At 34.1% G+C, this 25000-nt stretch overlaps 1 protein-coding gene across 1 annotated transcript in view; it reads right to left on the bottom strand.

The window, feature by feature from the left end:
- Nucleotides 1-25000, bottom strand: part of LOC119632657 (dynein heavy chain 3, axonemal) — a 108988-nt gene that overhangs the window by 35994 nt on the left and 47994 nt on the right. The window contains exons 31-42 of the mRNA XM_038025673.1: nucleotides 24808-24995; nucleotides 24491-24661; nucleotides 23843-24433; nucleotides 23328-23442; nucleotides 22722-23224; nucleotides 20284-20427; nucleotides 12866-13048; nucleotides 11869-12074; nucleotides 9120-9437; nucleotides 8827-9058; nucleotides 852-977; nucleotides 73-233 (exon numbers count right to left, since the gene is read on the bottom strand). Coding sequence (XP_037881601.1) covers nucleotides 73-233; nucleotides 852-977; nucleotides 8827-9058; nucleotides 9120-9437; nucleotides 11869-12074; nucleotides 12866-13048; nucleotides 20284-20427; nucleotides 22722-23224; nucleotides 23328-23442; nucleotides 23843-24433; nucleotides 24491-24661; nucleotides 24808-24995 — 2938 coding nt within the window. The remainder of the gene's footprint in view (nucleotides 1-72; nucleotides 234-851; nucleotides 978-8826; nucleotides 9059-9119; nucleotides 9438-11868; nucleotides 12075-12865; nucleotides 13049-20283; nucleotides 20428-22721; nucleotides 23225-23327; nucleotides 23443-23842; nucleotides 24434-24490; nucleotides 24662-24807; nucleotides 24996-25000) is intronic.

Raw genomic sequence — 25000 nt, 5'->3', positions numbered from 1 at the left:
CATATTTATATATGCCGGTGTATTAGAGTGCAGTTTGTTTATGAAAAGTTTTGCATGGCTAATAGCACTTACCAATCAATGGTGCAACAGTTTATCAATGATGGATACATTCGTATACGTTCCTTGAATGATTCGCCGATGGGTGAAAATGCTAAAGCGACATGCAATTGTTCACGTACACGGTCTATGAAAAATGCATACATTTCACTTGGCAATGGATCAACAACTTTGCCCTATGGTGTTTTATGTGACGGTAACCAACAACAGGACCAATAAGCAGTCATAGAAACCGCGCAGCAACACACAGCATTAGTTGTAGCGGTAGTCGTGGTAACCATTTGAAATTCCATATGAAATTGATTTGTGCATAATCAGTTATAACGTAATTCCGTTTATTCATGAAAGCGCCGTATTTTAGTCAAGTTATATAACGAAATATAAATATATATATATATATATATATATATATATAGATTATATGTATATATCAGCAGCAAACAATCATCGCAGAATATGGATGATTCGTAGCAATGCCGCATTATTTTGTAAAGTATAAAGTATAAAAGGAATATAATCCATAATTCAATATAGTATGTAGGAATGCGTGTGCGGGCATGCAACCGGAAATAGAGTAAATTGAATGTTAGCTACAAGTTTAATAAGAATTTGATTTTTTTTATTTTTTTTATTTTGGTTTGTTCTTGTTTTCAAGTTTCATTTTCCATTCGATGTACCTTTGCGTACATGTAATATATATATATGTAGGTATGTGCGGGGATTATTATTAGTTATTATTGACAGGCAAGTATATTTTGAAAGAGTATTAAGAACGTAATGATTACTTTACATACCAATTGTCTGGCAACGGAAGTCATGTTTTCCATAATGGCCGCTTTATCTTCCAGCTGATACAAATTGGGTAAATCACCACAGTTTAGTATGCCATTGATATCCTCAACGTAAGCTTCATCTGTGGCCTGTAAGAGATTTATAAAAACAAATTAAAATTTCTATTTGCTTTGAATCTAAGACTGTTTTATGGTATATCTTGGCTGGCTACTGCCACTGCTAAATTAGACGGTACAAGAATTTACAAAAACGCTTAATCACAATCCTATGCAGCAGGCAGTATATAAAAGATAGAGAGAGGACTGCTAAACTTAAGGGAATCTTTTTAACAATAAAATTCTCCAAAAACCACCTGCTACAGGTTTAAAACTCACCATAAAACTACAATTAAACTCGTCGCTTCCATTTTTTATTGTTTCTGCCGCTACTGCATTAATCATCATGGACGACGATTCCCTACCAGATTATCATAGGTCTGTGCGTGTATATGCAAACATTTATTCAACAAAGACAAATCAGATTAAGTTACAACTACAATATACAGTCAATGACGTAAGTGCACGCTCACCCATGACTCTCTCAATATTGAGATGAATTTTAAAATAAAATCAAAATTGAAATTCGCCTTTAGGCAAACACACACCAGCACATATCAATAAAAAGACAAAAAAAAAAAAACAAAAACATTTAAATCAAAAATAAAATTAAAGGGAATTAGCCCCATGGGCTTCTGTGGTGTATTCGAAAAGCCGCAAATGCATGAATGACGGAGATGACATTAGATTGCATTAAGAGAAACTATTATAAGTAAGAGATGCAAAAGGGGATCAGCAACTGGCAACGGGACGAAGTGATAGGTCAGGGAAAGACCTTACAGTAGTAAACGCCTTAAACGTAGTCGAACGTGTGGTTAAAATTTACGTAATATTGGTATCATAACGTTTTGCGCGGCGGTATAACATTTTTCATCACTAGCGACGTACGTATTGTTTCGGTTTTCGTTTTAGTCTTCATCGCGTAGGTAACCATCCGAAATCCAAAAATGTTCATTATTTATTTTCATCAGTGAAGAGTTGCCTTTTCAAAAGCTCCATTTCGTCTTACGTATGAACATTTACGGATTGAAATGTATGTACTCTTACGCGTTGAACTGTAAAGTTTATAGCTGTGCCACAATGATCTTATGGACACAATGCGTACGTATCTACGTAGAATGAAATGAAAATGACGAGGGCAATCAGTTTAAGATTTATAAATGAAATTAGTTTTCTCTTTCCCTCGCTCTTTATGTCCACTTTTATCTTTCTCGTTCATCATTTCTATTCATGGCAACATCTTTTACTTCTACTTCTATATATAAGCCATCGCAAGATTCTATCCGGCAGTATTTATATGTAATTACATGTAAATATGTAATCAATATTTGAGTGTGGTAGTAAATGTGAACGCTGCCATGGCTCAGAAGAAGCTTCTAAGACGGTGCCGGTAATTGTTTCGATTGTTTGTTTGTGAAAAAAACTTTTTAAATGCGTTTAAACATTTGAGTGTCCGATGAAGATCTTTAAACATCCGTTTGTTGTACGATGACGGAGTCCGTTGCTGATTCTGCTGAGACCATTGCTATTTCCATGTCCAATGCATTTGTGAATTTTGTAAACTGCAAACACGCACACACATATAACTAAGAGGGTTGCTTGCAGTTCGGCAATATGCAGGCAAATGTTGAGCGCTTATGAAATTCCGTAGATAAGATCATATCTGATAAACTAGTCTACGTTTGATACTCTTCTCATGTCTCTTACATAATATATTTATTGATTTTCTGTACTTAATTTGCTATTGTCTGCAACTTAATTTCATAGATGTCAATATAAAATTTACACACATAAGAGTAGTTGTTACCAGCAGTGAATTATGAAATCATTATAATTGTTACACATTTCATATGCTGCTCATGCATATGCTCATGTGTATGCTATGATTGTATAGGGAAATGTCAATATTTGCCTCCGCTAGTCTGCGCCGGTATCTGTGACCTATATTAATATGATTTGTTTTTTTTCTTTTTTTTTTCCTTCCAATAACTTTCGCAACTGTATCGCTTTAGCAATGCAATGCGGTCTAGTGTTGACTTTAGGCATAGTTTACAACTGAGTTGTGTTCATTATTCTATATTAATACAATTAGTGTACAGTAGTAGTATATATGTAGTCATATATAAAATGTGAAAATTATGTAAATTCATAAATAATTTTCACAATTTTTGATGCAAAATTCCGACTGATCTATAAAAGAGATGAATTTATTATGGGCCTATACTATGAAACAACTTGCATTTTCTGCCTTTAAATAATTGCCCATCTTTACCATATATATATATATATGTATATATATACCATTTCTCAAATTTCTTATATATACATTTATATATATTTATATTTATAGTGTTCGACTGCGATAAGCCCGATTAGATAAAGATGGATATCGGACGAGAAAGAAAGAAAGTTGTATTTACCGGTCGGAGTTAATTGGGAGTCGAATGATTCATTTCGGCTCAAATTTTACACCAGTGCATACCTAAGCATGCAAATTGCTCTCAACTATTTTCATGGGCCGTGTACCGATTTCGGTACAGTCAATATTTTGATTTTTGTATGTAATTATAAATAATGCCGTCGTTATTTTAATTAAAAACTTTGAACTAGTCGTAGAAAGGAGCCTTCGTTTGTACTGAAAACGTTACACATGCCAGGGAAGATGTTAATATCAGTTCATTGACCTCTTATGAGCAGAAATTCCGTTATAACTTGAAATTTCCTTTTTTTCATGGGCGCTTAATTTGTTGACTGCAATGAGAAATATGTGTATCGTCATGTTTTAGTTTCGGCGCGATAAGAGGGAAACGCCTTTTTCCAAGGAAGCGTGGTAGCATGAACGCTGAAAAGCTGATGCTCTTTGCAATGTAGGATCTCATATAAGCGGCAATAAAAGAGATCCGTGTAGTAATGGCTTATTAAAGCTAAGTTTACAGTTTTCGTCGTCTACGGATGTATGAAAAGACAGCGCATTGATCACTGTCCTATATTTTCAAACAGATTACAACTGAGTGTGGTTTTCCGAAAATACTTTCGAATGAGTCCACCAAATTAATAAATACATCAGCAATTTTGTGGACAATCAAAAGTGGTGAAGGTGGCAAGGTTGTATTTGCACCTACGTGAACCACGAACGTAGACCAAATAATATTTTACTACTTAAGATTACCTCCTTTCTCTCTAAAGGTTGCCAATAAGCACTATTTCCGTAATTATTTCCGATAAGAATGATTAATGCAATTTAGTAAACATCGGCACTTGATGAAATATTATTTTGCATTTTTTTTTAAAATTTTTTTTTTTCTTTTTGATATTTATTGCAATCGACTTCTTTTTAATTTAATTAACTTTGAAATCATAATGCACTTCAATAATGAATATCATTAAGTTTGCCAATGGATTGGTTGTTTTGGCTTTTTCATTATTAAGCCACAATGAATAATATTGACAGAAAATTTATAAACATAACTTGAATATTCTATTATGTAGAGGGAATGCACGAGGCAATAATCGTTGAATAAGTTCTTGCTTTGACAATGTATACGAAGGGTTCATGTACACAATACGCTTGAATCTGCAGCTTGCCTTTATAACATTTATTCATTGAAATTGTAATTAATTACTAATGGAAATTGGTAAAATTTTGTAATACATTGCATATATATGACCACGCATATTATGTAAGTATATGCAAGGAAATTTCAAATTGTTGGCCAACCACACACTCGTACACAGGCAAATAAATGTATAGTGCATTCAAGTTATATATGTGCATAAATTTCTATTGAATATTTGATGATGCCTTAACCCAGCACAGGTGACCAATATAACTAGTGAAATGAAATTAATAGGAATGCATGTAAATGAAAAATATCGAACTAACTAACTAACAATACGGAACAAATTCATTATAATATTATATAGATGGAAAATCAATATTGCAATAAATCTTTATTAAATTTATGGTCAGAAAGGACGATGCAAGCAAGTAAAAGTTAAGGTTGATAGGCAACCATATGGGCCATATACTTCGGATAAGGTCCGTTGTTTAAGCCGATATTATTGCAGCAACCAGAACCCAAAGATAGAATAATAGGTCACAGAAACGATCTTTGACACGATTTAAGAGCTAATTGTTAGCAATTTCGTATACGCGTAACAAATTACTTCAAGCTTGAGGAGTTGTGGCGGGCTTGTGCAATCTGTGCAGCAGGCCAAGAAAACGTCGGCTTTTGACCATTTTTTCAGGATCGAAAGAAAGGCAACAGAATAACGATATTCCTTGGGATTATTAAGCATACATCATTTAAGTATTGAAAGAAGAGATGATTTTTGAAATATTGATTGCATTTAAAAAGCTGGCAACAACTTTGCTACTTTTGTACGAAATTTATGTTTAAGGGATTCCGCGACCCAGAGTGTGACTGACTCAAATTGATTGAAAAAGTTAAACTTTTCCGCAAGAAAAGGCATTATTTTATTAACATATAATGTTTAAATTAATGAATCGGAAAAATCCTATACGTTTTTCTGTGGCTAACGTTATTTTAGCGATATTCCGAAATCCTCGGATACGGAGAATAAAATTTATAGGACCTTTGCTATACAGCCCCTTTCGAAAAATCGTGTTTCAACAAAAAGGAGAACACACGAGTTTCATAATGCGTTATGCATGCATATGCTTCTTTAACACAACAATTTTTGCTATCTTTTCATTTATCTGACCTGTCATGTCAAAATATGCTTATCTTGTTCTCTTCTCTCGAAGATTTTACGCTACGGCGTGTCGCTTGTCCTACATCTGTCGAATATCGAATCACACGTTTCGTCACTTCACGTGCTACTAAACAAAAAGAAAAAAAATGCGCAACTCTATGATCGAATTCATAATTGATAAGAAAAACGTCATCAAGCACTTTATACTTCCTTAGCCGAAGCATTGCTTTCTGTCGAATCGGTTTCAGTAAAGCCCATTGTTGTTGGAAAATGCTTTGAAATGAAGAGAACCACATTTTAAAGGCAACTGCTAGTGCATTTGGGGAAATTAGAAAGCAATTGATAAGCCGTTGCGCTGCAACTGCCCACCGCCTTTTCGGTGCGCTCGATGGGAAAGCGAAAAATATCAAGAAAAAAAGATTTCGTTCACGTAAGAAGTTTTCCTCAATGCATTCTAGAAGAGTGAGAGAGGTTCACAGAAGCTATTAAATTATTAAAAAGAGCTTTCGGTTTTTATACCCAAATTTAATTTTTTCTATATATATGGCGAAGGCGAGTAATTGGAGGACACTTGCTGGTATGACAAATTCAGAACATAACAAAAGATATTATGTTTTTTTTCGATAGGTTTTAGCGGATCCTTTAAGACTTGTCGCAAATCTGTGATTACGTAGTGTCTTAGAGAATTTTTGTAACTGGATTTTTACACTGCCGCCTTTCAGCGTTTGTGCGGTACTTCTGGACGGCACTTAGTAGTTTTGTGATCCTTTGTCTGTTTGCTTTATATGGTGCATGGTTCCTAATATTTTTGAATTTTAATATTTATTATACCCATCGCTATAAGATGGGGAATCCTATAAACTATGTATATTCTTGATCAGCGTGAAATTTTGAATTGATTTAGCCATGTTTGTCCGTCCGTATCGTTTTTGATGTTGCCATTTTTCTTATCGTAAATATGAAAGTATTGACTACATATTTGGCGGAAATATTGGAAGACTTTGCACGCAGGTTGGTGTTGAAAATGGGCCAAATTGGTCGGAGCAGAAGCCCGCACGCACACATTTACTCTATGAAACACTTTTTCACTTTTTTGAGGCATTATGCTTACTTATTACCGTAACGCAAACAAGGCAGAATGTGTAACATTATTTTGTAGATTCGTCAAATGAAGACCTATTATCTGCCTAGAAATGGGTTAATGGATTTCGTAGATACTGCGATAAATTTTTTCTTTATAATATCAGCGATATGGGTATCAAATAAAAGAACTTGAAGAGTGGAATGCGAAAAGCGTAGTGGTAGGTATGCGAGATTCGTCTCCCGCTGAATATAAATTTTATACTTGTTTCAATTGTCAAGCGTAGATCGATTCAAAAATTGTTTCTAACCCGATTTCCATAATAGTCGATGGGTCAATTTCAAGCCTTTTTGGCTGTTGCATACATTCGCACATATCATAAGTGGCGTAAGATATAAAAATATATAGATATGTATATATTAAGAGTTCGTTAAGTATATTCCCAGAACTGTTTTCAGTTGTTTGTAAAGCGAAAACGATGGTTATTTTAGTTATGTAAATATTAGCCAAGCTTTTATAGTATTTTTTGTTGTTTGTTATTCCTCTTTGCGTTAGTCTGAAACATTCATTAATTAATAATGAACGGATATGCTTTTAATAAGTTTAAGTTTCTTTTTCCGTTTGTGCGTTTTTTCGCACAAGAGATATCGAGGTCGAGTTAATTTTTAATAAAACGCTGAAATGACTCTAAATTGCGTTGATTTTATTCGTCTATTCGTTTACAAACTCGCTTATAGTAGTTAGGTACAACAACATGAAATGTCATTGAATAAAAAAATGGAAGATTTTTGCTTTTTCGCCGAGAGAAGCAATGCGTTTGTGATGTGGCATATATGGTGATGTAAAGCAAAACTCGCTTAGAAATTTTCTCATCCATGATATTAATGCAATGTCCAATTTACTTACTTCTAATAATATTGACTTGCATTTATAATAAGCAGGCTAAACTCTACTTATTTATGCCTGTATTGTTATTGCTTTTTAATGAGTTATCTAATAAAGAAATGTATGTATGTTTTTTATTGCTATGTACACATATATAGTTTGCTTGTATTACTTGTTAATTTTAGAAAATAAACAACTATTTATTACTTTATTCACTTGTTGCTAGCTAGCTATTATTATGTTTGTACGGATGTAACCAACACGTAGGACGATTGCGAGAATTATTCGACTAATTATTATTATTATTATTATTATCATTATCATTATTAGAATTATTACGTATTGTTCTAATAATTCGATTACTATTTTAAAATAATTCATTCAAAATAATTCTCTAAATCTAAATATATCTGACCGTTTGTCGTTTTATATATCTGACGGCTGTCAATGTGCTAGAACTTCAAACTAAAAGTCATCGTTTTTAAATTTGATATCCTAACATGTTTTTTTTTTTTTTTTTTTTTGTGAAACGTCGCTTCGTATGCATTTCGTGCATAGTCTAAATTGAATTTTTGTTCGAGTCGCCACCACTTTTAGGTAATTAAAAAACAGGTCATTTGTCGAACTTAAAACTCTTTACATTTATATGTATTTTCACCTTAATGGCGATGGGTGCGATTTCGTTGATTTACGAATTTTACACGAGCATCTCTGCACTAAAGTGCCTACAATTTGATAAAAAATGAAGAAATTATTGGTTTTGCGTTTCGAATTTAAAACTGGATGGCGATGATGTGTTTTGAGCAAGAGAGAGAAAGAGAGCTGTAACTTGCTAATAGAAGAGAGTTATTCCTATAAGAAAGCAACCTATTCACAAAAAAACAAAAAAAAAAAAAAGAAGAAATACCGATTCTAGCTTCGCCGATTTCCCAATATATACTTTTAGGCATTTCGACAACAATATATGACACATTTAATATTCCTGCAGTGATGGTAGCAAAATCGAAATCAAAATTTAAATAGTGTTTCTGGCAATTGTTAACCTCGTACTTATTTAATATAATTATCATTATTTAATCTTATTATTTTATATTAGTATTTATTCATATTTTATTTTTATTATATCATTATTATGATTGTTATTAACTATCAATGATGTACTGATATGGGTATTAATTTATGTGAACTATTTTGACTTACTTGGGAATCGGAAAACAAGAAAACTGTATGATTTAAGTTAAAACCGGCTGAGAGTAAGATTTTCTTTAGGTCGTCACGCCAATCTTGCGTTGTATAGGTTTTCGTTACTTGTACGGTCCATAAACGGCAATCAGCTATGTGGGCAGCTAGGCGACAAGAACTGCGACGCCCTGAACCGCCCATACCGACCATTAATACATTACCTCGTGGCATTTGTAATACACGTGAAACGCTAATCGACATTGTGTTATGCTCATATTTAATTACAAATGTCATGTCAAAATTGCGCTTACCGTGATATGTGCTCGATAGCGAAACGAAATAATACTAAATCCATTGGAGAATTCGAGAATGCATTGTAATCCTTTAAATAGTAATGCATTAATTTCTCCAATTTATTGTAACTCATCACTTCATCGTAAATTTTCGGTTCAGCGTCAGGATCAATGTAATTACCAAAAAATAAATTACGTAAATCCATGGCGGTCACTTTTCCACCAGGATTTTCCATACGCTCCTGGAAAGCCTGTTCTAATGAAAAACGTAAACTCGTTTTACAAGCGTACGTAACCATTTCAAGTAATTGGTCACGATCCTTTTCATCAATTAACCTAAAAAAAATTAAAATATTTTCAATATTAATTAATTGATAAAAGAAACGACAAGAAGTTTCTAACTCGAGACATTCGAGTTGCTCGCTCCCAATTTCTCTTTTATAAAAGCGAAAGCATGGAATCCTCATAGCGACATGACTTGCAAACTTAGTACTAAAGTACTGCTTCTCGATTGGAAAAGAAAAATTGAGAATTTTATTTATGCCGTCTGGCGGATCGATCAGGTCAATTTCATATCTTGCAGAAAACAGAATTCCAAATACAAAATTCTCAAGACAAATGACTTTATGGGCAAGCATATATTATTTTATGTAGATATTTTACAAACTATTTATATTTAAATTGCTTTATATATGCAAACATAAATTTATGCGACAAAAATCGTACGATTCCCCTGATTAGGAAGAAGAATTGTGTTCAGTAGTGAAATTTAATGTAAACTTCGGCGCCTTACAGATATATTAATAAGGCACAATCGTATTCTCTCCTTGGTGACCATAACAAAATGTGCTGAATACATTCTTCTATGGTTAATATTATGAATGAGATAACATCTCAAGTGGTCAAGACAAGTCGGCTAAAATGTCGAAATAGGATCGATGAAGGTAAATAACCCGATTCCGAATAAGTTGAACATCTTCAGATGTCGGCTGTTGTAGTTCGTCAGCGCATTCCATTCCAAAAAAAAAAAAAAAAGATTAGAGAGAGAGAGAATCACGAGAAATCATTGTCGCTATTGTGTATATCATATTTGGATAAATTTTTCGAAAAATATGATAAGCAAAAGATGATCCGAACGCTTGCGTGTAGCGTGTATGAAAAATGATTTTGGCACGTAGTCTCTCGCAGAGATGCCTCACGACGGAGCACCTGGTTGCACCTAGACTTGGTAAAAATTATGGCAGTTTGGATGAAAAGTTGCATCCATAATGTAGGCCGGCGCTTGCTTCGTCTGGTTATCATTTCTTTTGTTCTCTATATACATCTCTCTTAATGGTGCATGGTGGTTGATTTGTAAAGAGACCTATGAAAATCGTTTAACCATTGACTTTTCGACTCAAACATCCCGGAAGTCCTATAATGATGACATAGAGATGGGGAAAGAGCTATTAACCAAAATGTTATATATTGGCATTGATAATATTCGCTTAAAATATGATGATGATGCGGTTGGGTAAAGGAACGCTACAAACTTTTTTGTTATTTTTTGTTATTTCGATACTCCTCACAATAATCAATTCAAACAAATCAGATGTGTAAGCAGTGTATTTACCGTACGACATGGACATTAAATTGTGTTAAATAAATATATATGCACATGAATATATATATGTATACGGACATGCATGTATATATGCGAGCGCACGTCCGTGGATTTCCTAGACATATCCCCTGCTTGACTAAATGCATGATGACCTTTCCTTAACTAATCTAATCGTTGTTTCGGCAATTTTTTTCAATTTAGTTTTGTAACATTTAAGTGTAGTTGATTATTTACTAAATATTTAAAGATCACTTCTTTTTTTTTGTTTTTTTTTTTTTTATTTCTTTTAATGATTCTTTATTTATGCTACTATTAAATACCAGACATCGCGACCACAAATAATCGCACGCGTACATATGTAAAATTAAAAGCTTTTGTGTTGTCTCTGATCTTTACGGGTATAATTTTTTTCTCGCTTTACTTGAACTATGAACCTGAACAGTATATGCATAGTATGTGGAGAGCACAAAATAATGAAATACACATAAAAACCGAATAATTCAAATAGTTATCGGTAACGGTGCCTGTTTTTGCCTTTTACGAGATTTTAATACCTCAATTATGTAACAACAATTAAAACCGGGCGGGCAAAAAAATAATAATAATAATATAATAATACCCTTTATCTGCCAGTTAACAACAACAGCAGCAACTACCCATATAGCCGTAGCACTAAGAGCAATAAGAACGATGATATTAAATGTAACCATAAAAAATAACAATTCATTGGATAAAATACACAAAGCTGCTCGTGGATACATAAATGCATGTACATATCTATATATATCCCTACATGCACACATACATATATACATATATATATATATATATATATATATATACATATATATATACGCCCGCACACACACACACAAATACATCGAAGCATATATACATATGTACACACATAAATAATCTGGAAGCATAAAACTACCTATTGTCTGTTTTTCATTGACTGTAGACATATACACATATAAAAATTGTTATCACACACACTCGCGTATATACTTGTATACTTGCGTATGTATGATATATGTAGAAATATATGAATGTTTATTTGTACATTTATATGCAAACATGTGTGTATATATACATATGTAAATATATATGTGTTTGTAAGCATTCTGCCTTATATCTATGAAAATATATATTGCACATACATACCGGTCGTAAAAAACACGATATATTTCATGGGCCCAGAGACGGCCTAATTTTTCTGGATCGTTTAAACGTTTCGGTGGCACCATAACAATGCCCTGAAAAACACGAGTAATGTCACGTAGCGAAAACGTATAATGCGATTTAGCCGGAGTTGGCAGGAATACGCTCATAGACGAACGATAAACACTGACCATGGCTTCAGCCAAACCCTGAAACACAAGAGACAAGGTAAAGTAGAAGAAGAAGAAGAAAAAAAAAAAAAAAAAACAGGCATCAAGAAAATAAAAACAAAAAAAGAAAAATAGAAAAAAAGATAGGAAGAGAGGCAATAAAAACCAAGAGATAAATTCATTCATTTCTGTTCTTTGTTCTTTTTCTCGGTTTGTTCTCTGTTTTTTTTTTATTTTTTTTTATTTATTTTGATTTTTCATTTTTTTTTTATTTTAGAAAGTGTAATCAACGGCTGAAAAGGATAGCTGATGTGGTGGTGAGTATGTGGCAGAATGATAACAATACCGTCTCCATGTAACAAATGCACAATGATGCCTATACTTGACAATTTAAATTGAGTTATAAAATGCACAATTTTAATTTTATCAGTGTATACGTTTATGCTTATTTGAGTGCAAGTGTATACGTATGTTGGTGTGCATTTGCATGATTGTATGTGACACGATTACTTAGAGGCGATGCTGATTGTAACTGTAACCGAGTTTGTCATTTATGTAAAATTATATGGACAAACTACTAAATACACACACACACATACACATACATACACACAAAAACACAGACACGCAGACACACAGACACACACAAACGTATGCGAATATATATACAAATGTTTTATATAAATTTAATATACGTTTTATATATATTTACATATATATAACGCAACGCCTATTTGTCTGTTCAATGAATTGCCTTTATATCTGTGGAGGTAAAATGTATCCATTTGTTCGCGCGTGTGAATATGATTGCCTATTGTTGTTGTACATACCCGTGATAGCAATGCCACCTTCTCAGCGTAGCCTTTGGCAAAATGCCAATCACCGATAGTAGTAAATATTTTGATTATAGTTGAATCCTCGAATGAATCAACTGCCACCACAAAGGTATGATGATACAAACGTGGGAATATGAAATTACTGCCGCCCGGTATACCCATTGCACCCATAAAACTCTAAATATTCACGATACAAGAAGAAGAAATAAATCGAAAATAAAAATAATATAAATAATAATCATATGTATATGGATTCGTGTCCTTGAGACACGAGAAACATTTCTTCATTCATTTTCAAGTAAACGAATGACTCAACTTTAATCTATGTAGTACCATACATACATGTAAATACATATATTGTACAAATGTGCCCAATATTCTGTGATAAGTTAAATCAGTTTATAATTAATTTATGAATTTTCTTAATACTTAATGACTCTAGTGAAAAAAAAATCAAAAGAGAAATTTTTTACAAAATTATTTCTTACTATGCACTGCAAAGCATGTATTACATATAGCCGTGAACGTGTAAATAGGATTGGAGCTGATGTAAGCAAAAACTATTTTATTCCATAGTATTCGCCTTTAAATTTACCGTTATCTTTTCGTTTTTTCTCATTGCGCTAGTAATTTGGCTTTTTAAAGCATATATTAGCGAACCAAATTGTACGGTACGCACTATAAATGTGATTGGCTTTCGCAAAAAAATATCAAGCGTGTAGTATGAAGCCCTTTTATAGTTCCATTAAAGCCTAATGGAAGTTTACGAAAGTGAATATTTCTGGTTTGTAGACACCCCTGAGGTTTGTTTTGGTAGCCGAATAGGTCAGAATCCCGATTACCAAGGCCGTGTTACCGATTAGGCCTACATGCACTAGCTTGCGAGCCATCAGCTTCCTACATGTAAAAGAAAAGTGTATGGCTGTATATTGTTCTTGTTCTTTCGTCTACTATCTTTCGGATAGTTCGGATTAAAGACCTGATTGGCGTAACAGAAAGCCCTATATACACGCTTGCCGATGACAGCACTTTGTGCTACTCTTTCTCACTCTTCTCTCGACAGGTGGCCATGCAATACCGATCTACACAATAAACGTACGCACGCGGGACGAGAGACACACTTAATAGAGCCCTCATAAAATTATTGGCATGGGGTCAGACATATAAGCAATACCTTAACGCCACCAAAGTCCAAGATTGCCTCTTTACGCGCAGGAAGAATTGGGAAACAAAAACATTCTGCTTTGGCGGTGTCAATGTAGAAAAAACGGTGGCATTGTGGTCACAAAAATACAAAATGACATCTGTTGGACAAGACATGCGTTTCAAGTGTCGAAACATGCCAACAAGAGTAAGTTGTTTAAAGCGCTATAAAAAGTATTACGTTTCAACTGACATTCGCGGTAGTACATAAGAATACAATTCTTGTGTGTGGGTGGGCGCCTGGACGCTCTTCTCACGTACAGTGCGGATCTTACATGGGCTCATGTGCGATAAGGGTGTACCCAAAACTTTTGATGCTCTTCAGCATCGGCTTAGTAAGAGTTGTATTGTGCTTATGAATAGATATATACAGGGCCAGTGTTCTAAAGCGATAAAAGAATTTTGTTCACCAATCAAGTCTTTTATCAGGACTACCTGGCTCTCTCAGCGTTCCGTGTCACTCGTTCTGATTATGTCCACATACCACGACTTGCCGTTCCTCAAACAGAACCCACGCCTTTCGAACAGCATATCAGAAGTAGTCTTTTACACCTCCTTTCTAGATGGGCTACATAAAAGCGAATCGTTATCGCGCCAAAAAAATATTTTTTAAGAAACTTTTTGTAATATTTCTAATATATATATATATATATATATTTGTTAATTTTTATTTAACTTAATTGACTGCCATACTAATATATGAGCAGCCTTCACCTCTGTAAAATTTATTTAAGTAAAATAAATATTTTCGGAAATTTCACACCAACTAATTTTACACTAACATAATTGTCTGCATGAGCATTTTACACTGGAACGCCAACTTTTAAAGTGGCGCCGGTGTAGCGCATTAGTATTACTCGATATACTATGCTGGCTGCGTTTACAAAAATCTCTTAATACTTTTCTCCCAAATTAATGCTTATTTACATACATACGTATATATATACACATTTATGAGTTTAATTACTGGTAATTATATCTCATTTTTGAAGTATTTGCACTTTGTACTTTTTGTACTTGAACTGTGTAATATCCCACAATTTTCGCTCTTGCTCTTGCTTGACTTAACACTAGCCCGCGTACCATATATAAATACATACATACATGTGTACATACATTTAGTGGCTGATTGGAGACTGAAATCATTGATTCGATGGATTTGTTTTTCCTGGAAATGGGCATTTTTTTTACAGAAATATTGGAAGCGAAACTGCTCGACTTTCAAGATGGCGTTTTTCGCACATTTAATCTTAAGTGCCGATAATTGACGATAGTTTATGTTAACTATGACTCGCGTCTAAGCTTTGAGATCGTCAAGATCTCAACAGACACACGTATTCCAGGCATAAATATTTATTTACTTTTTATTGTCTAATTTGGATTTACAGGCTGCCGGAAAACTTAAATCGTGTCCTCTTCGAAATTGTTTTATTTAAGCTTACGAACACGCCTATTTGTTAACAAAATACGGGACATTGTCTTGCTCAACATCCTAATTAGATGTGAATAAGCTTTCAACGAAAATATTCATTTGATATGCAAAACATTTCTGCTTTCATTTATATTTATATTCGCACGTTGAACGATAAGGGTGTGTGCTGCGGACCAAAAGGTTTAATTTTCCCGCTTTTCTTTGGAAAAAAAAAAAAAAATTAATAAAAACTTACGTTAATCAATTGCACAATGCCACCGTTATTCCAACGAACACACCATTATTTCGAATATTATTTTATTACACCCGATGTCTGGCGGCGATTGAAATTGAAATTTGATCACCATTGGCTAACTGAGCTGCAAACTTGTGAAGGAGATTTTTCATCAGGCACTCAATGATGGATTTCAATAATCATGGATCAACCGGAGTTGAAGGTCATCTTCCTTACGGTTGTATGGCGGTCTATGTACCACCGTGATTGAAATAATGATCCAATTTCGAGGGAGTATTGCACACTGTGAGCATTCAATGACTTATTCACCGCTCGTGTGCAACGTTTTTATTATGCAGCGTTGGATACTGAATTTTTGAGGCAGTTTTTCGTTTTAGGACAGAATTGTGCTTGCAAGCTTTTGGAGAGGAGCGGCAATGAGATAAGCTTGGCTGTGCGAAAAACCGCCATTTAAATTAAATTAAATTTTCTCCACTAAAACTATTGTACGGACACTTGTCACTCAACGTATATATATTGCAGATGGTCGCGGATCGAAAGCGTGTCTTTGAAAGTCTGAAAGTCTTTAAGCGAAAATATTGTTCCTCCCGAAAATTACTTTTGCTTCCGTCGAAAGACGGCGAAACGTTTCCACATGTCGGACATTCCCGATTGAAATGAACATTCGGCGAGACTGATAAGTGTCGCGGTGTACTCAAAAAGAAAAACTTGACCTTTTATTTTTTTAGATATGTTATACATACATATATTTATGTATTCATCAACATGTGCCTTGGGTTGATAATGATAATGATAATGATAATATCAACGTACATATACGTTGAGAAAATGGGTATAAATATACCGCAAAAAAAAAAATAAATTTGAAAATCGTATCTACGTAGCCCACAAAATTTAAAGTCTCTTTTTTTCGAACGCACCTCGTATGCAGTTTTTTATTCAACATATATTTATGTCCATTAACTGGTTTTATTGCTTATCTTAGCATTAGTCTTTGAAAATATTATCAAGAGAGTTGTCTGTCTTTATCAAAAGTTTCTGCGATCAATACCGTAAATTAAATCGGAAAGAGTTAGAAAGAATGTTTTGATATTTTATATAAATCCTAGAGCTTGGGGCTTGAAACTCTTTTTAATTGTTTCATACACAATGACCATAACAACATGTTGTCTTGCATAGCGTAAATTTACGTTGTATCTATTGCCGTTACTCAATATCACATTTGCTCATGTATTTTGATTCGTATCGTCGTCCGTATTTAAAAGTCGTTAAAAGTTTACAATTTTTTCTTTTTGTTCGACTTCCTAATAGATTTCTGTATTTTCGAGATTTTGTCATGTTGTCATGTTTCCTTTGTAACAATGTTTTGCTGTAGGTACGTAGCAGAATACTAAACTTTTCCAAACTTTTTCACTATCAATCTATCAATACTTGCAACTATATATTAATGTAAAGTGTGTAGATGCCTGAAAGGGCAGTACACAGTCCAGAGCTGATAGCGAAAAGTTAAAGAGAACGAAACACAATGAAACAAGAATCAGTCATTAAGTCGAAGTCGTCGAGGCAAACTGTAAAGTCGTAAAGTCGTTAAACCATTTCTACTTACTCTTAATAATTAGATCTTTCTATTAAATTAATTTTAAGCTTGAATAACGTTTCAGTAAGCATTAGTGTATAACATCTTCAATTACTATAATCAAGATATTCTAACTGTTAACAGTTTTAAGATGCATATGCCGGAAGCAGATACGGAAAATGATATAATCAATTAAAAAGACACGCACGGTCTAAAAATAGACGCTTGGTTTATCATACCTACCGATCGATCCATTTCGAGAATCAGTTTCTAAGCCGATATAAGAGGTTATCTAGTTCGTGCGAGGACCGCCCATGTATTCTATAGGTCGCAAATTTTGAGACATTTTGACGAATCTTGATGCACTGACTGACTTTTGGTATCCAAAATAAATGCAGAGAATCGAATCAAGTTATTTCTGGCCACCGTCTCATATAAAAGTCCTTTTTAAGTCCCTAAAGTAATCTTTCATATGACAAGAAAGTCAGAGTTTTAGGATTTTATGGTGAAAATTTGTTTAGAAGATCGACTTGGCATATATGTAAGCTTGCTGTGATATGCTTCAACAAACATAGGTCAAACGTCAGGCGCCTTCTCACAATTATGCTATTAAAAAATGGAACTGCTTACGAAAATACATAATAAGTAATAATAAGCTTTCGTCAAACAACGAAATTTCACCAAAATTTGGATCAGGGGTGTTCAGGTTTTGCGATGCTTCATAAATAGGTCTGCTCCATGCGAAGAAGTAACGCAAAGTCTTTATTTTATTTATTTATTTTTTTTTCATTTTCTGACGGAAATAACTGAGGTAGGGATTATATTAAGCAAAGTAGTGTAAGGTATTTATAATTGGCGAACTTGCATCACTATAATGCTTTGTTTTTGTGCAATTAAGAGAAACTATAACAGTGCATAAGATTTTTAAGGATATTTTCCGTTTGTTTACGCGTACGCTACACATTCCAAAATGAAAATAATTTTAAATCGTTAAGCAGTAGATGGAAACAAATGTGTGCGTATATGTGCACGCGCGAACTTATTCGACACACATGCTGACTTGCGATATATATGTATTGATAACAAGGACATCTACAATCGTTCAGTCAGAGCGGTTAAAAAGAAAATAATAGATAACGAAAGCGTCCACTACAAATAAACCTAAACTAGAATACAAGTCGTCGAAAAAAATAGGTTTAATAATATTTTTAAAAATGATTTCCAGCACAGGTCTCGATATCGGTTGCGCGAAATTTCGCTGTTAATTATAGTTCACATAGGCGAAGTTCAGTTTTCAACTCACTCTGCGCTACATAAATTATTAAAAAAAAAAATGCATATTCATGCTCGGGAAGAACATTACATTATTAGGTCATATGTCTTGACTTATCAGTTATAACTATGAACATTTATCGCGGATGTATGATAATGATTATGAAAATGAACATATGAATATATGAACTATGCAAACTAACGTGCGAGTAGTATTTACTTTTGATATTTACTTGATATTGTAACAGTGATGGCGAATTTCGATGATGCTTAGCTTTAAGAGTATAACAATATTAAGTGTACGGTTCATTATCATTGATGATAAACTTATAAAAAATATTTAAAATAGTTAAGAAATGCTTCAACGAGACACTGTGTGAATATAATATAACATAATATTTAATGGAGTCTTCAGCATTCCGAGAGAGCAGCAATGCAGTTAAGTGCAACGAAATGCAACTTGTTCTGTTATATACCTTGCAACGGAAAATGGATTATATAAAAGAAGAAAAAAGAAGCGGAGGTAATTACATGCCATTACAATGACAGAAATATGTGTTGAATTTTCATCATTTAATTTTTTTGTTCTTAACTAACGTTTGTTATAGGCCTGTTTGCACATAAAATGCATAACTGTTGCGTTACCAATAAGTGTATGTTACTCACTATTTGCGTAATTTGCAGCAAAAAAAAAAAAAAAACCAGAACAATTACACTTCATCATGGTTTCCGTTATATGCATTTTTTCGGAATGTTTATAAATTTTTTTTTTTTTTTTTTTTTTCACCTGGCCACTTTAATTAACTGCAATAGTTCAAAAACTGTCTGTCATCTATATACAAAATGCATTTCATAATAATAATGAATCACGAAACTGTAAAAGGGCCGAAAATTGTTTTTACATAACACGGTACCGTTTAAATTTTCATATATATTTTATATCGTGACGCATAATTAAATAACGAAGGGCCTGGCTTACATATCTCGTTTCTGTTTTTGCCATCAACCCTGTGTATCTGGCTACGAGATCATATCTGGCACTGACACTGGTGTAAATTCCGATTGCAACTAAATGCAATTCATAGGACGTTTATGAAATATAGCAGAGGAAGAGGGTAAACGCTAGGTAACATAACGCATCAGCATGATCGGAAAGATATTACATTTTTATACAATTCCACCTTGCACCTTGGCTATGCTAATAGGACGGTTAACTGAACTTGGATTTATATTCAAGGTTTGCTCACTTTTTGAGAGATTTTGTGAGAATTGGAAGGGCAAGAATTTATTGTTAAGAGTAAATGTTATCATGTGACGTTAGCATCGTTTCGATGTCGAATGCTTGTTCAATTTTAAAATGAAAATAAGCGATTAAAAGTTTTACCATTAAACTTAACCGCCAATCTGTAGTGTATACGAAATATCCATTCCATATCCGCGCTTCACTGAAGATATAACTTATCGCACTTATCCACTTTTTGCTCAATATGAAATAAATATTAACTCGTGCTATAGCATAGCATCGTATGTAAAAGGATTATTTAACAACAGAAAAATTTGATGTGCATGCAAATTAAGTGTTTTTGTAGTGATTTTGCAAACATCATCACGTTCCTCATGAGTTCATAGTGTTATTTGTTTTCCTCGTTTTTGTGTTTTTTTTTGTTTTTTTTTTGTGTTTTTTTTTTACCTACCATATCGACTAATTCAATTTTTGTAGTATCTATTAAATCTGACCAATATCCGTGATCCAACCATTGACGCAATAATTCGAGTGGCGGCTGCGAGCCATAAGTATCTTTGCTGGGCATTGCAACATCATCACAGAATGTTATACACTGAAATGATAATAATAACTAGGGTTAAAAACAAAAAACAAAAACAACAAGCACAAAAAATTTAAATCGTCATTAACATACAGACTGAGAAATACAACGGTTACTATCGTACGGCGTAATGTATGCAATACACGAGAGTAATCTTGAAAAGAAAATGCTGGATGCTTGGCGCGAAGCTTATATAAATCGGAAGAACGCCTCCAGTACAATATACGGCGACGAGGACGGTAGCCTGCTTGAACATTAACGAAACGCAAAGACAATTTCATTTTCTTTGTTCAATAGTTTCAGTGTTCTTCTGCATCGATCACCTGCTTTACGTAATAAAGGCGAATGAGTGGAAGGGAGAGATCTTTCTTAGTAAGAGTTTAGAGTACTGTTAGAAGCTACAATGATATTTGGCGGTGAAAACGCAAATTATTTGCATCAAGATGAAGAGATTATTTTGTGCTAATGAAGACAGGAATCATATGTTTTAAGCAGTATAATGTACATGCTTGCAGGGGTTCTCCGCTCTAATCAGGTAACTGGAGCTCGAACTCGTGGGTGGAATTATTACACCATTGGCTTAATTCCAATGAGACGATAATAACCACAATAATAGATCTAGGGTTTCCGCATTGCGGGTTACGCTTAAGAAATTGAAAATGCGTTAGTGCGGCCAATTAACGTTCGGTTTATTTTGTTTACTGTTCGTCAGGCTGAAAACTTTCCATCTTACCATCGTAAATATTTTACATAAAAATCTCATAAAATAAATATTTACATATTTCGATGTGTAATACTTTGGCGTGTTCTACACTTGACTACTGATTAATGACGTTAAGCTCTACACTTAAGCGGTCTTGGTAACGCCGAAAACTCTTGCGTAAGTATTCGAGGTAGGCAGTACAATACGTAACGCAATAATAAAAATCTGTAATATTAAATATTTGCTGGTGATTGGCATATATATGTATATATACATATATATATATATATATATATAAAATTATTTCAATACGTTTGAAGTAGCTTTATACTCAAATCGATAACAACAAAGTTTTCGATTGAATTCAGCGTGCAATTTAAGAAATTACATTTTCAACACTTCGTCTCTACGTAACCGTTTAGGGTTAAGCTAAACTAAATTTTTCATTCACACTGTGATATCCAATCAGAGATTGTGTGAAAAATATGACACATCGTTCAATAATTTACGAGATGACGTCTCAAATAACAAATCCAAGCTATTGCTTTAAAAGTGTCAATCGTCAAGCGGTGCTTACCAAGATATCATGTCACATCAAAATTTCCTTTAAAAGCTAGTACGCCCCGTATGTCCTGTACTCGTGTAACACGGGGATGATCAGAAAACAGCGAGAACAAAGAAAGAGATATGGACTTAGCGGCCGCAGCCTAGTGAGCGTATATCCAACCGGTCAGTGTTATGCGTTTTAAGGACTGTTGGTTTGTTCGGAAAGTGTTATGGTCTGTGATCGTTTGCCCATTTTAAACTTGACTGTCGACATATCGACAATGGATGTCCAGAAAGCATCAAATCAACCTTGAAAATTATTCTTAATAATCGAAAAGTAAAGTTATAATCTGCACTTGACGACGTCCTAAAGGTATCAAAAGAGACAGAGAGGGTGACGCAGAGAGATAGAGAGAAATAGATAGAGAGAAAGGGAGCGAGAAAGAGCTTGGACATGTATAAGAAAATATTTTCCTGATAGGTGTCACACTGAAATAAAAACGTCAAGGTATTACTGATTCGGAGCGCGGAAAAATTTACATGACTTGAATTCCGAGTTCCTACCACATCCAACTCGTTTGTCCAGATATGACCCCTCCAAACTATTTATTTGAAAATTTTTTAAAATGGAATAATATCCAGCGCAAACGCTTTAAACCACATAATCAGGTTATTTGACAGCCTTCACAAATACGGAAGAGGATATTGGCAAATCGTTCAATAAAAATATCATCAAGAAATATTAGTAATGCCTAGGACTAAAATTCATACATAAGGGTCGCAAGGCTCGTTCGATAGCAATCTGTCTTTAAATAGAAAAAACTCGTAACTTGTTCAGCATTTGTAAACTTGTAAGTAAAAATTTGGTCCATCCCTAAAAGTTCACTTCAAAAACACACCTGTTCAGTTAATGGATACCTCAAGCATGCAAATTTTTCAAAATTCATTTATATTGAAAAACTTCTAAGCTTAACATTCACATGCCAGAGTAAATAGTAGTATACAAAAAAAAAAAAAATATATATATATATATATATATATATGTATGAGTTCTAACCTTTTTACCGAGCGGTGGTCCAAACACTCCCTTACGTCTTCTATCCAATTTCGACATTATGGTATCTTGCACCAGTTGAGCACTTGTACGTGCCGAAAAGTTTACAATATTTATTAAATACGATTGCTTTGATAGGCTTAATAAATTGCTGCCAACAATAGCACTTTTGCCTGTTCCTGTCGGTCCTATGACCAACATAGGGTATGATTTATTAATGCAAAATTCCTCCCAATACGTTATATAACCCGATTCATTTGTGGGCACAATTAATTCACTGAGTTGAGCATCATCGGGAAACGTTGTTATAGTAGCGGTAGGGTCATCACCTGATTTTTGCCAAGTCCACCAATTCTCAGCTTCATCGAAACGATAATCCATGAAGGTGAGCTTCTCGGGAAACATTTGACCACGATTCAATGTGAAATACTTCGGGCGGGGGAAATCTTCGTTACCGCCATAAAGTATTTTACGTATTAAAGCATCAAAACGTTTTATGCCTTTAACTGAATGCGGCCAATTGAATATATATAAGAATATGTAAGAAAGTGTAATATATATATACATATATATAAATTGCATTTAGGATGGATTATGCAAATTTCTTACCCATTAAATGTGAACAATAGGCCCAAGCGTAGCAGAATAAAAACATTTGTTGAAACCAAACTTGAGTGAAGACTTTGTGCTTGTCCAGAAAATGATAAAAGAATTTGGAAAACATCTGTGAAGAAAAAAACTTTGAGAATTTTCTATAAACCCAAGATCAATTATTTTATGTGTGTGTCACATTCACTTATGCTATAGAGAATTTCAATAAATCCATGATAGGCCTGCGAATGATAGGATGCAAATTTCTTTCATTTGCTATGAGGAGACAAGCGATATTTTGAAGCTTTCTCGAAACGTTTATGAAGAGGCCTCTTCTGAATTACCAATGTGTATGAAAATGTTTATTAAAAAACAATTTAATCGTGCGAGCATCTAGAGTGCAGACAAGTTAAGCTGCTAGACTTAATAGCCGAGTTCGAATCTTCTTAACTTATGGTTTCTTGCTACACTCAGATGTATTATTGTGTAGAAAAAGCTATGCAATAGTTCTAAGTAGTAAAAAGAAAAATAACCTTATACTGGTAGATAGGTGAAGTTTCCACCATCTTTTTACATTCCGGTAATATAGATAATGCAGCCGGAATAAGCCAATCGATCATCTCTTGAAACAAGGCCATATAAATTTCACTTAAACCGATTTGATCGGTCAGTACATTAACGAAACTTTGATGAAATGCTTTCCATCCTAGTTGAGATGGTTCCATATAAATCATGCCGCAACGTGATACTGTGGCGGGTGAAGCTTGCTCCAAATCGGCCGGTTCAAACATCATATTCATCAGTTTGCTCATTATAATGATTTCGCCTGACATTAAACATAATTTTTTATTATCATCCAGTACAGTATTTAAATTTTCAATCCACACGGCATCAACCGGGCCGTCAAAGAAAATCCAGAAGCGTTCTTTCGGGGAGCCCGTCGCAAATTCACGAAATGTTTTGGCCAGAACACCGTCGTACCATTCATGAGATATGGGATCAAATCGACCGTACAATTGTCCCATAGTTATCGCCTTTGGATTTATAATTCGATAATTTACAGGATATTCGGAGAGAGTGGCATTCTTATCCATATTTACGCAACGCAAGCAATACGCCAAAACCTAAAGAGTAATGCGAAAATTAAATGTGAATATATTTCATTTGCGTTTTCATTTTACCTGCCAGGCAGTAGTTTTCCCACCTAAGGATGCCCCTACAACCATAAGGCCGTGGCGTACCAACAACATTTCATAGATTTGTAAGATTTTCTCCACAAACCAAGGGGTGGCTTGCAAGTTTCGTTCTTCCAATGTCATAAGCAACCATTTCAACAGATCCTCGCGGGACGGCTAGACATTTTTAAAAGCAATCGCAAAATATTTAATAAACATGCATGCCGTAATCCCTGTCGTGTGAGTGTTGCTCTTTGCTCTTTATTACTTTTTGCTTACTGTCGCTTGCGATAAGTAAGCGCCTGTTCGCTTTATTAACTTACCATTGGTAGTTCGGTGCCTGGGAAGAGATCGGTGTAGATGCCAATAAATAGGGAAACATCTTGCTCGAGGAATTTCGGTAGATTCACATCAACAATAGCGCGTAAAACAATTTGCGCCTCAGGCAAATGACTGTACAAGCGACGCAGTGAAGCGGAAGCCAGTAAAACGGATTTTACAGCGCGCATTCCTGTT

Source organism: Glossina fuscipes, unplaced genomic scaffold, assembly GCF_014805625.2.
Source record: "Glossina fuscipes isolate IAEA_lab_2018 unplaced genomic scaffold, Yale_Gfus_2 1, whole genome shotgun sequence".
Classification (NCBI taxonomy): Eukaryota; Metazoa; Arthropoda; class Insecta; order Diptera; family Glossinidae; genus Glossina; species Glossina fuscipes.
This window is presented reverse-complemented; position numbering and strand designations above follow the sequence as displayed.